The 13,623-nt window shown below is 36.1% G+C and overlaps 1 protein-coding gene across 1 annotated transcript in view; it reads right to left on the bottom strand.

The window, feature by feature from the left end:
• Positions 1-13,623, bottom strand: part of LOC149789088 (slowpoke-binding protein-like) — a 97,981-nt gene that overhangs the window by 14,955 nt on the left and 69,403 nt on the right. Inside the window, exon 10 of the mRNA XM_089975284.1 lies at positions 10,186-10,283. Within this exon, the coding sequence (XP_089831410.1) occupies positions 10,186-10,283 (98 nt within the window). The remainder of the gene's footprint in view (positions 1-10,185; positions 10,284-13,623) is intronic.

Below are 13,623 nucleotides of genomic sequence, written 5' to 3'. Positions count from 1 at the left end.
CTACTTCACCTAGGTCACAATAACCATTTCCTAGAAATATTCTGTCAACATAATGGAAATTATTGTTAAAAACATTTCTTAGGTCAGAATCAACACAATATCTTTAACTCAAATCAAAGAAAACAAGTTTACTATTATTAATTAATCCCAAGCAGAGATAAATATTAAGCCATGTATTATGCTGTTTACAAAATAAATGTCACTGGTCAGATACACCATTAACTTGATTTTAGACAAGGTCAAGTACAAAATACAGATGTACATAACATATAACCACAAAGAAACGTCAAGAAATAATATAAATTAAATACATAACAGTGTGTATGTATTTATGTATGTATGTATGCATGCATGCATGCATGCATGCATGCATGTATGTATGTATGTATGTATGTATGTATGCATGCATGCATGCATGCATGCATGCATGTATGTATGTATGTATATATAATAATGTCCAGCTTTTGCAAGCCTTGGTGAGCAAAAGATGGACATTATTTAATGAGTTTCATAAATTTAATATTAAATCATTAACCATTTGAGATTCTTTTATCACAGTTTTATTTCAGTAGAAATTATTTCAACAGAAAGAAGAACAAATAATTTCATTCATTCTGGCAGATGCTGTGCATAAAAAATAGTCCCAAACAAACTTGAAATAGTAAAAGTATAACTATAAATCAAAGAATATGCATCCATCCTAAACAAACAGAACTTTTTACAAAAGACAAAACATTTGTCAGCACAAAATGTCCAATGTGTGTGATGTCACATTGTTTAATCATCAAGTTTTCTAAAATTCAACAAATAATTTATTTTCCTGGAATACAAAGTGAAAATTTAAAAAGACTTTACGGTATTATTAATTAAATCCCAAATAGTCCTAAAATTTTTATCACAAGTCCAAATATATATATATATATATATATATATATATATATATATATATATATAGAGAGAGATCCAACTGAATTCCAGTGGCATTCTAAATAATGTCCAATGCTGAATGTGCTGATTTGCCCGCAGCCTTGAATATGCTAATGTGCCCATAGCCGGTAGTGTGGAGATGTGTTAATAGTCTTTTGATGTATCACAATAATATAATCCAAATATCTTCTTGTCTGAAATCACTATAATTCCAAATTAATGCTTCCAGTCCAAAAATACCATAGATGAGCACTCTATATTTCCAGTGAATAATATTTCAATAAATAATTCTACCCAAATTAAAACAATGAACAAAACAATAAGAATAATTCTGTCCCTAATGTTAAATGCAAGTAAATTCTCAAGTAAATAATGTTATATATGAAAAAGTAAGACACACAAGTAGAACGATGTCTGCATTGTGGCAGTTTATAGTGATGTCTAGCACTGGGACATCATGCCGCAGACATGTAGCATGATGTCCCACCCAGTCTCATTATCCTGACACCAGGCTGACCAGTCCTAACACTAACCTCTTAGTGCTGAGTGTCAAGCAAGGCTGCTGTTAGTACCATTTTTTTAAGTCTTTGGTATGACTCTGCCAGGGTTCAAACCCATGACCTCCCGATTCCGAGGTGGATGCTCTAATCACTAGGAAACCGGATTGGTCCCTCTGATTATGATCCTAATATTTAACTCACACTTATAGAGAAATATTAACTATGTACTATTTGATTAAAAAAAAGTTACTAGTCAGGTCCATAATAAAACTCATTTTAGAAAAACTCAAGTCTAAAATACAATTATGCATAACATATAACCAAGACGAAAGCACTAACAAACAATACTAATTAAGAATACATACATATAAATAAATTGTATGAAACTTTATCAGATAATACCTGAATGCATCCATGATCTTCACATATATTTTTCATTAAAATTAAAAGATTCATCTTTTGCAACCAAAAGAATGAAATGTTTAAAATTAACAAATTCTTTTAAACAGATTATATCTAAACCATTTCTTTTTATCAGATTTAATTGATAAAAGTATCATATATTTCTCTCAGCTTTATTACTTGTCATAAAATGCTAGTGATTTCATTACTTCAAGATAATACACAAAGAATCTGCCCAGCAATAAATAAAATAAATAACTTAATGATCTGCAGATGGATTTAGAACTGTTTAAACACAGCGAAGTAAAGGTAAAATTAGATAATAGATCATGTTTTGAGTATTATGCATCTGTCATCCCTTGTAAGTAGAATAATAAAGTATCAATTTTCATGACTGGTTTTGCAAGTGGAAAAATGTGAAAATATATGGATGATATATCAAATGCACATGTATAAAAAAACATCCACTTTTTAAACCAGTACTGAATAATTACATCACCAACATTTAAACAATGAAATATGATCCTGAGACCATGATTATGTTATACAAGTAAGAACGTTAGAAACTTAACAGAAAAAGAAAGAAAAAGACGGTTCAAACTTAACATACTTTAATGGGCAATGTGTATAGAGAACATTTCAAATAAGCAATATCCAACAAAAACAACAAAAAAATGGTTGAAAGCAATTAAAGAAACAGAAACATTGCAAATACCCATTTAAATGCATTAGATGTACCATATTTGCTATGTAGGTATTGAAGTGTCCATAAATCTGGTATAATTTCCCACTCCACCTGGCCGAGTCATACTTATAAAAATGGTACATGTACTAGCAGCTGCCTCAGTGGTGAAGAGGACCGTATAAGATGGGGACCACTATAACAGTTCTTGCAGCATGCCTCTTATAGATCAACTCTGAGGCAAGTATATGTATTTCTGCTTGACCACAAACTACACACATCTCAATAAACTCGGAATTTTAATTTTTTATTTTGCAGAGAAAATGTTTACTCTGCAGCATCAATAGGAATTTGCCTGCTGGTTGGGTTCTTCCTCTATGCACAATCGGTGATATTAATTTATTGCTAAACACATGCAGAGGCATTTTTACTACATCTGGAGAGGATATTTTATATAATATATAAACATATATAATATACAAACATTTAAAACTGTTAAATTAAGCGTTTTCCACTCTGAGTGTTCTCAAATTAAAACTGATATGACACCATTTGACTGGGTTTATCTACACTCTCCATATACTTCATCAGGTTGTTCAATAGCAAGGCCAGACATCGGGCTGCTTTTGGCAGTTTGAAGATTCTGAATTGTTCCAGGGAGAAAGACTTGCTTTCTAATCATGGCTGCTGTGTGTGTGATTTGTGTGTGATTTCGATTTTTAACGTAGCTTTAAAAAAATGTCAGTCATATCACTACGATGTCTGCAGTGTGGCAGTTTAAAGTGATGTCTAGCACTGGGGCATCATGTCCCACCCAGTCACATTATCCTGACACCAGGCCAACCAGTCCTAACACTAACCTCTTAATGCTGAGTGCCAAGAGAGGAAGCTGTAAGTACCATTTTTGTAAGTCTTTGGTATGACTTGGCTGGGGATCGAACCCACGACCTCCCCCATCCGAGGCAGACGCTCTAACCACTGGAACACCGGAGCTGAATAAGCAGTATGCATCATCTTGCTGAAATATAAATTTTCAGTCCCTTTGAGTTCGTTGAATCCCTCATCTGGTGCTATGAAGTTCCAATGGCACTTATTCCGAAGTACCATTGGTCTAGGAACAGTCTTGGAGATAAATAGTAACTGTCCACAAACAAAGTTTATCCCATTGGTCTAGGAACAGTCTTGGAGATAAATAGTAACTGTCAACAAACAAAGTGCAACCCTGTCCAATAAAGTTCTGCATCAGGTACGTAGCCAGGCTGCATGATCTGCCATTTTCATTTACAGATACATTACTTTTACTACTACACAACTTTGAACAATAGTCACTTGCTGACCATACAGAACTTGATTCCACACTTGATGAGTTTTTCTGGATTATAAACTCTGAATGCGAGTTTCCCACTCCATAGAATCATCCTCTCATCTGAGGAAAGGTATTTATTTGGTACAAAATACAATCAAATCTGTTGATGATCTTACAGAAGGCACATACAAGTTTCCTGACTGGATTCTAATCAGGAACACCTGTAATAAACATATTTAAAAATGTGATAGATCATTACAACACAGTATTTTTTCACAAGTATGGCTAAAACTTTACATATCTGTACATGTTCTGTCATGTTTTTCTACAATGGCCACTATTAGAACATCTGCCTATCAATAGACTTTGTATTTCACTAAAATCAAAAGACTCTGTATTTTACACAAACAAACTTTTTATTTCACCCAAAAAAGAGAATTTGTATTTTAGATAAATCAACAGACTTTGTCTTTCACCCAAATCAACAAACTCTGTATTTCACCCAAATCAACAAACTTTGTATTTCACCCAAATCAATAGACTTTGTATTTCACAAAAAACAGACTTTGTATTTCACCCCAATCAACAGACTTTGTATTTTACACAAATCAACAGACCTTGTATTACATTCAAATCAACAGATTTTCTATTTTACCCAAATCAACAGATTTTGTATTTCACCCCAATCAACAGACTTTGTATTTCACCCCAATCAACAGACTTTGTATTTTACACAAATCAACAGACCTTGTATTTCATTCAAATCAACAGATTTTCTATTTTACCCAAATCAACAGATTTTGTACTTCACCCCAATCAACATACTTTGTATTTCACCCCAATCAACAGACTTTGTATTTTACACAAATAAACAGACTTTGTATTTCACCCCAATCAACAGACTTTGTATTTCACACAAATCAACAGACCTTGTATTTCATTCAAATCAACAGATTTTCTATTTTACCCAAATCAACAGATTTTGTATTTCATCAAATAAACTGCCTTCATATTTCACACAAACCAACAGACTTTGTATTTCACCCAAACCAACAGCCATTGAATATCAACAGACTTTGTATTTCACACAAATCAACAGACATTTTTTTTAAAAAACCTGCAAAAAGAAAGCAGATGCCAATAATATTTGTTACTGCAAACCACTGAATCTTCACATAAATTCTGAACTTTCATTAACTGGTATTAAAGAGATTGTATGCAAAATGAGCATTCACGTTATAACATCGATACTGCAGCCTTGAGTGAAACCAGGTTCACAGAGGAGAGTTCTCTGACTGAGCTAACAAGTGGCTATACCTTCTTCTGGAAAGGAAAATCCCAAAATGCAGACAGGATCCACAGAGTCAGCCTGGCTATCAAATCTTCTGAAGCAGCTTCCAAACCTACCTGTTGGTATAAATGTGAGGTTAATGAAATTGCGACTACCCATCAGCCACAAACGCCACACAACAATCATCATAACCTACACCCATACCCTCTCGAGCCTAGCAGAAACCATTGAGCAGTTCTATACGGACCTCAGCTCTGTACTTAGTTCAGTTCCAGCTGACAACAAGATCATACTACTGGGGGACTTTAATGCCCGTGTTGGCTGCGATTATGGTCAATGTAAACATGTGCTTGGCAAGCATGTTGTCAGCAAAATAAACAACAATGGCCTGCTCCTACTCCACAAATGCACAGAATTTGACCTCCTAATCACAAACTCAATGTTCAGAATGGCAAACAAACACAAGAAAAACCTGGATCCACCCCAAATCTCACCAATGGCACTTATTCGACTATGTAATAGTCCGCCAGCATGAAGCCCAGGATGTCCTCATCACCAAGGCCATCACAGTGAGGAGTGGAATCCTGGACAGACCACAGACTTGTCCAAACTACCTCACATCACCCAAGGTATCCTAAGCTTGTGCACACAGCCTTCAACATTGTCAAACTTCAGCAGCCTTCCACCCAGTTCAACTTCCAGTTGTTGTTGTTGTTGTTGTTGTTGTTGTGGGGTTTAATGCCATTTTTCAGCACACGATAGGCTATGCATGGCAGCCAGTATTAATGGTGGAGGAAGAACCCGTGAAAACCCCGGGAAGAACCACCGACCCACGAGAAGCTACTGGCAATCTTTCTCACATACCCACACTCAACTTCCAGAACAGCCTAGATGACAAGCTGTCTACCAATGAACCTATACATGGAAATGACTACAAGAAATGGAACAAGCTAAGTTATGGCTACTCTGGGCCCCAAGAAGTGAACCCATCAAGACTGGTTTGACGAGAACAACCATGCCATTCAAGATCTGCTTGCCAGAAAGAACAATGCATTCATGGACTGGCAGAATGACAGATACTCCATTACCAAGAAAGACTGCTTCAAATCCAATCAAACTGAGGCTCAGAGAGAAATCCCCAAGATGCATGACCATTGGTGGGAAAGGAAAGCTGATGAAGTGTAACACTATGCCAACATTAACAACTCCAAAGAGTTCTACAATGCCATCAAGTCAATCTTCAGCCCTTCAAAGTCTGGCTCTGCCCCCTTGCTTGCTGCAGACAACAGTACACTAATAAAGGATAAGGCTGGCATTAAAGACAGATGGAAAGAATACTTTAGTCAGCTCCTAAATCTGCCCTCATTAGTCAGCCAATCTGTTCTTGACCAAATACCCCAACAGCCAATGCACGACCAACTGGATATTCCGCCAACTATAGAGGATTTGAGGACAGCCATTAAACAAATTAACTGTGGTAGGGCATCTAGAAAGGATGGTATCCCAGTGGAGGTGTACAAGGCTCTCAGTGAACAGACTCTGGAGACATTACATGATTCACTAATCAGCATCTGGATGGAAGAGGAGATGCCAGACGACCTCTGTGATGCATCAATTGTGACCCTCTATAAGAATAAAGGCACATGTGTGGACTGCAGTAACAACAGAGGCATCCCCTTGCTCTCCATAGCTGGCGAAATACTTGCTCGCTTCATTCTCAACAGGCTTACTGCAGCATTGTCAGAAGAAAACCTCCCCAAGTCTCAGTGTGGTTTTTGCCCAGAACACAGCACCATTGACATGATCTTTGCAGTGAGACAAGTTCAAGATAAGTGCCTTGACCAAAACATGAATCTGTATGCCGTCTTCATGGAACTGACAAAGGCTTTTGATACATTCAACAGAGATGCACTGTGGGTAGTACTCAAGAAGCTTGGTTGTCCTTAGAAGCTTACCAACCTCATAGGGGTCTTCCATGATGACATGACTGGAGAGATTCTCTCAGATGGTGAACCCTCTGAGAAATTCACCATATCTAACAGTGTCAAACAGGGCTGTGTACTCGCTCCGGTACTCTTCAACCTCTTCTTCACACAATTACTGCTCTATGCCATCCATGACCTTAACCTTGGTATCTACATTAGATATTGCCTAGCTGCAAAAACCAAGATGCTAGAAAGAAGCACTCTTTGGAGATGACTGTGCCCTCAAGGCCCAGGAAGAGACTCACCTACTTGCAAATGTGGACAGGTTCTCTGAAGCCTCTAACCTAATATGGACTCTCAACTAGCCTAGGAAAGACAGAAGTCCTCTTCCAGCCTGCCCCAAACACTGTCCTTTCACAACCCTGCTTCACCATTGGTGACACGCAGCTGAAGAATGTGGAAAGTTCCAAATATCTTGGCAGCACAATATCCAGTGATGGCTCCCTAGACAAAGAGATCACTTCGAGGATAAAAAAAAACAGTCAAGCACTTGTACACATCCGAACCAAGGTCTTGCAGCACAAGGATATATACCTGTCAACAAAGATGAAAGTGTACAATGCAGTTGTCCTCATGTCTCTCTTGTATGGCTGCAAAACAGACTGCCTTCCAAAGACGTATCAGTCAGATGGAACAATTCTACCAGCGTTCCCTGAGATCTATCATGCGGATCAAGTGGCAGGTCTAAATCACCAACCAGGAAGTCCTTCATGGCACCAACACAACAAGCATCAAAACTAAACTAATCCAGGCCCAGCTTCCTTGGACTGGCCATGTCATCCACATGGATCAGAATGGAATCCCAAAGCAGCAGTTTTTTGGCGAGCTAGCCCAGGGCATCCGAAACCAAGGCTGCCCTCGCAAGAGGTACAAAGACAATCTCAAGATGCACATCAAATGGGTAGACCTTCAACACCACCAGCTCGAGCTTGCTGCCTCAGACAGAAGCCACTGGCAAGCCCTGACTAGAAAAGCCTGTTACACCTTTGAGGTGTGACGGCTGCCAGGGTCTTCCTGCAGCTTGAGAGAGATGTCACAGAACTGTATCCCAGCCACCCCCAACCACCGTTGTCCCATGCCCCACCTGCAACCGCCTGTGTGCATCAGAATTTGGACTCTGGAGCCACATACACATCCACTGTTGATGAGATTGCACAACTTGTCTTCCTCGGCTTGAGAGGCTACCAAGAAAGAGAGATGCCAATGCGCAAGTAAATTCTTTTTATGTTTTAATCAGTAGTAAATATATATTTTCCTTTCTCTTTTTTATGTTATAGGTGTTGTCTAATGTTGTAAAATGCTTAGACCTTCTAAAGATTAGGCACTATACAAAGTCCTCATTATTATTATTATATACATATGTACACCTGGATATCTTGCATCATGACTGGTTCATAGCGATAATTAGGGCTAAAAAAAACTTGAATCTACTTTCCATTTGTAGTACAACAGTGCAAAAACCCATATCTGGTTTCAAGAGCTCACAATTCTGCTGCAAAAACTCAGAAGCATATCTGAAATGAAAATGTCAAAGAATTGTGCACTGAAAGAAACATACCCAGGTGCAAGCTGAGCTATATAAGGACAAACAAAAACAAGATCATTAAATAATTATATTAAATGATTCAAATATTTTTTCTTAAAGTGTTTTACCCACATACTTAAATCAATATTTTTTTAAGCCTTAACACTACATTTGTGAAGGTTATAGGTATGATTAACACAAATAATTTAAACGGTTTACAGATAGAAATATCATCAACCCCACCCGAATAACAAAAATTGAAAATGTCTTTGTTACTGATAATACAAGAAATCATCTTAACAATATGTATTTGATTTTATTAACTGCTGCCGATCTAATAATTGGCAATACTTTCACAGATCTAATAACTGGCAATTATAAAATTAAAATAAACTGCTGATTATTGGAGATGAGCTACTGTACATGTCACTTTTTTCATATCTGTGAAAGATTAACTCACCTATTTGTTTCCATGGCAATTTCATCATAGTCATCATTCTTCATGAAGAGATTCAAATAATCCACGAACTCACAAGTAGAGACATGAAACGGCTGTTCTCATTGTTACATCACCAACTTATCACTCTTCCAAAATATCATTTTCTCTCTCACCAACATCTCTGACATCTTCCTCACCAATATCAGCTTCATCAAAACCCTCAAACTCATTTTCACAATCAATATCATCCACCAACTTGCATAAGAAATTTCATCATCACCATGCACAACCACAACACTGTTTATGCCAATATCATCTGCTGACAACCAGATCTCTTGGCAACCAGGTCTCCTGGTAACCAGATCTCCTGGCTACCAGATCTGCTGACAACCAGATCTCCTTGCTTTTCTTCCTTATTTTTTGCCAGTTATGCATCAATCCCATTTAATTTGCTAATTATTGGATCATCTTGTCTTGTAATCTCTATAATATCTATTATCATATGCTTAATGATTGGTGGAGATTAAACACACAATAACTTCATTGTAGGATGCCACATTTGTATGGTATATTGCATACAGAAGACAGTGTATTGTAAATATCATTACCTTATATTGATTCTGGTAACATAAACCATATATATTTATGGTTTCCACACTTCTTACTGATGGAGAACATGTTCTATCTTAATTAGTACATGATTTTAAATTGATTTTCACATAAAGTTAAGAATTGCTGAATTTCTCCGTACCAACATAACAATATTTGCACAAAGGATTATAACTTAATTGTGAATTTTGAGGGGAATTTTAAATTTATGAACACACTCAGTCAAGGATAGTGATAAACTAATCTAGATTTTACTAAGAAATCAGAAGGGAAGCATGTTAAGTTAAAAATCAGTACAGCAAACAGGAATAAACAAAGTGAAAGACAGTACTGAAGTGCATGATTGCACATGTACAGCCTTACCATAACAACCTGTGGATTCCGGCACATGTAGAGCCTTACCATAACAACCTGTGGATTCTGGCACATGTAGGGCCTTACCATAACAACCTGTGGATTCTGGCACATGTAGGCCCTAACCATAACAAACTATGGATTCTGGCACATGTAGGACCTTACCATAACAACCTGTGGATTCTGGCACATGGTCAGATGACTAGGTTCAGGGTGAGCAGTATCTAGTTGAAATCCCACGCACATCTCATATATCAGGTGACCTAAAAGGGACGACAAAGAAGTAAGAAAGGCATTAACATTGTGCTTCTTATCAGATATATATATATATATATATGTATATATATATATATATATATATATATATATATATATATATATATATACACACATGTCGCTATCAACAACTATGTCACTATCCAACCTAATTTTGCAAAACCATGCAGCCAAGATAAGGGAGATAACTTTTCCTATTGTCAAACCTAATTAATGTATCCCAAACTTGCTAACCCTTAATCATGAAAATCTGTAATCACCAGCCCAAAAATCTCTAATTTAGCACCAGCATTTTTTAATTTTCAAGATGAAAATATGTAATCACCAGCCCAAAAATGTCTAATTTGGCACCAGCATTTTTTAATTTTCAATATGAAAATCTGTAATCACCAGCCCAAAATTCTCAAATTTAGCACCAGCATTTTTAATTTTGAGAAGAAAATCTGTATATAAAAAAAGTCTTCAATTATCCTACTGGAAAGTAAGGTTTTATGCATACATTGGTGTGACCACTAGACCCTTAGATCAGCAATAAATAAAAAATCCAGTTGGATATGATGACCCATTTATTTTGTGTACATCTGATGTTGAAGACATAAATTATTGTTCCAGAATGTCTTCCCATTTCTCTACATTCATCTTATAGTGCATAGTTCTGTACAAATTTGCATACAGTAACTGCAATGGCTAACAAATCAAGGTGAAAGTTTAGGTTTCTACAAAGATTATTCCATACTTATTAGTACTAAATTTTGTGCAACCATTACCTATAATTGTAAAACAAAATCTTTGTCTTGTCTCTGTTTTTCAGCATGAATAGTTTCTCCCTTTTTGGCTGTCTAGATGTGTCTCCATTAAACATTGGGTGAGGTTTTCAGCAGCAGACAATAGTATATTTACACTTAACAAAAATGGAGTCCAGGCAGCTGAGTGGTCTTGCCTTTACAGATTACTGACCTCTGTCCATGGGTTTCACACTCAGAAGTGGTCAAGATGTGTATAAGTTTGCCAGTAACTTCATAGGGATTGGTGGTTCTTTCTGGCTTTTTCACAGGCTCTTCTTCCACTATATATACTGGCCACCATGTAATTATCACGTAGTGAAAAATAGCATTACCCATGAAACAACAACCATATACACATGAAAATTAGTAACAAGACATTTTGCCTCAATAAAAGCATCAATGTATGATAATGTCCTGCTACTATGTTTGAAGCTTCTTGGTGTTTGTTGGTGTGGTGTGAGCTGTTGTTTCCTAGTGTGCTTGATGACTTTATATGGGCATGCATGTCATATCCATTGCTGTGGCTGATGCAACAGGCACTTGCCTTGTTTCCTAGTGTGCTTGATGACTTGATATGTGTGTGCATGTCATAGCCTTTACTGTGGCTGATGCAACAGGCACTTGCCTTGTTCCCTAGTGTGCTTGATGACTTTATATGTCTATGCATGTCATATCCATTGCTGTGGCTGATGCAACAGGCACTTGTCTTGTTTCCTAGTGTGCTTGATGACTAGATATGTGTATGCATGTCATAGCCTTTACCGTGGCTGATGCAACAGGCACTTGCCTTGTTTCCTAGTGTGCTTGATGACTTTATATGTGTATGCATGTCATATCCATTGCTGTGGCTGATGCAACAGGCACTTGCCTTGTTTCCTAGTGTGCTTGATGACTTTATATGTGTATGCATGTCATATCCATTGCTGTGGCTGATGCAACAGGCACTTGCCTTGTTTCCTAGTGTGCTTGATGACTTTATATGGGTATGCATGTCATATCCATTGCTGTGGCTGATGCAACAGGCACTTGTCTTGTTTCCTAGTGTGCTTGATGACTTGATATGGGTATGCATGTCATACCATTGCTGTGGCTGATGCAACAGGCACTTGCCTTGTTTCCTAGTGTGCTTGATGACTTGATATGGGTATGCATGTCATATCCATTGCTGTGGCTGATGCAACAGGCACTTGTCTTGTTTCCTAGTGTGCTTGATGACTTGATATGGGTATGCATGTCATATCCATTGCTGTGGCTGATGCAACAGGCACTTGCCTTGTTTCCTAATGTGCTTGATGACTTGATATGGGTATGCATGTCATATCCATTGCTGTGGCTGATGCAACAGGCACTTGCCTTGTTTCCTAGTGTGCTTGATGACTTGATATGGGTATGCATGTCATATCCATTGCTGTGGCTGATGCAACAGGCACTAGTCTTTTTTCCTAGTGTGCTTGATGACTTGATATGTGTGTGCATATGACAGAACTTCTCATATTTAAACTAAAGCTAATCATTGTAATTTTATTTTAAGTGTACTATATGATACCTTGTGTGGACTAGCTATTTTAGCTGGAGATTCTGCAACACCAAAATATACAGTCAACCCAAAATATCAGGCAACACAAATATAATTAGCTCTTTATTATATCAGACTAAACACATAAAATAACCTGTCTTTTATATTGTGTTTCTTATTACCATCAATTGCCAGATATCTTCACATTTCTACATGGAAAAAAGTATTTAAAAAAATATGTCTTTTTTAATTGTAAACTTAAATCTTTAATGACACACAATAATGTCTCTGCCATGTTTGACAATCTCAAAATCAAAAGCTGGATGATGTCATAATGTAAAACTGGGTGGCATCGTAACGTAAAGCTGGATGACATTGTAATGTAAAGCTGGATGATATTATATTGTCACGATACATACCATATGAAGATTATGTATACAAACAAAAATTGCAGATTTAACTTCTATGTTGAATCTATGTTACTCAATTTGAGTATATAATAATGATGATTTGAGTATATAATTATAATGATTTGAGTATATAATAATGATGATTTGAGTATATAATTATAATGATTTGAGTATATAATAATGATGATTTGAGTATATAATTATAATGATTTGAGTATATAATAATAATGATTTGAGTATACAATAAAAATTATTTGAGTATATAATAAAAATTATTTGAGTATACAATAAAAATTATTTGAGTATAAAATAAAAATTATTTGAGTATATAATAAAAATAATAATAATAATAATAATAATATATTACTGAAAAATACTGTATTGTTCCAAATATCAAATAATAAATCAATGGATAATAAAATATTATTCATATTATTAAATGACATATTACTGGATAATAACATACAGTTCTCACTATCAAAAGATAAACAGCTATATAACAAAAGAGTGTTCTCATTATCAAATGATATATTACTTAATAATATCACATTCTTATCATTATCAAATGATAAATTAATTAATAATAACATACTGATATCACTATCAAATTATATAT

The sequence above is a fragment of the Sinohyriopsis cumingii genome, chromosome 11 (assembly GCF_028554795.1).
Source record: "Sinohyriopsis cumingii isolate HCF-2022 chromosome 11, ASM2855479v2, whole genome shotgun sequence".
Classification (NCBI taxonomy): Eukaryota; Metazoa; Mollusca; class Bivalvia; order Unionida; family Unionidae; genus Sinohyriopsis; species Sinohyriopsis cumingii.
This window is presented reverse-complemented; position numbering and strand designations above follow the sequence as displayed.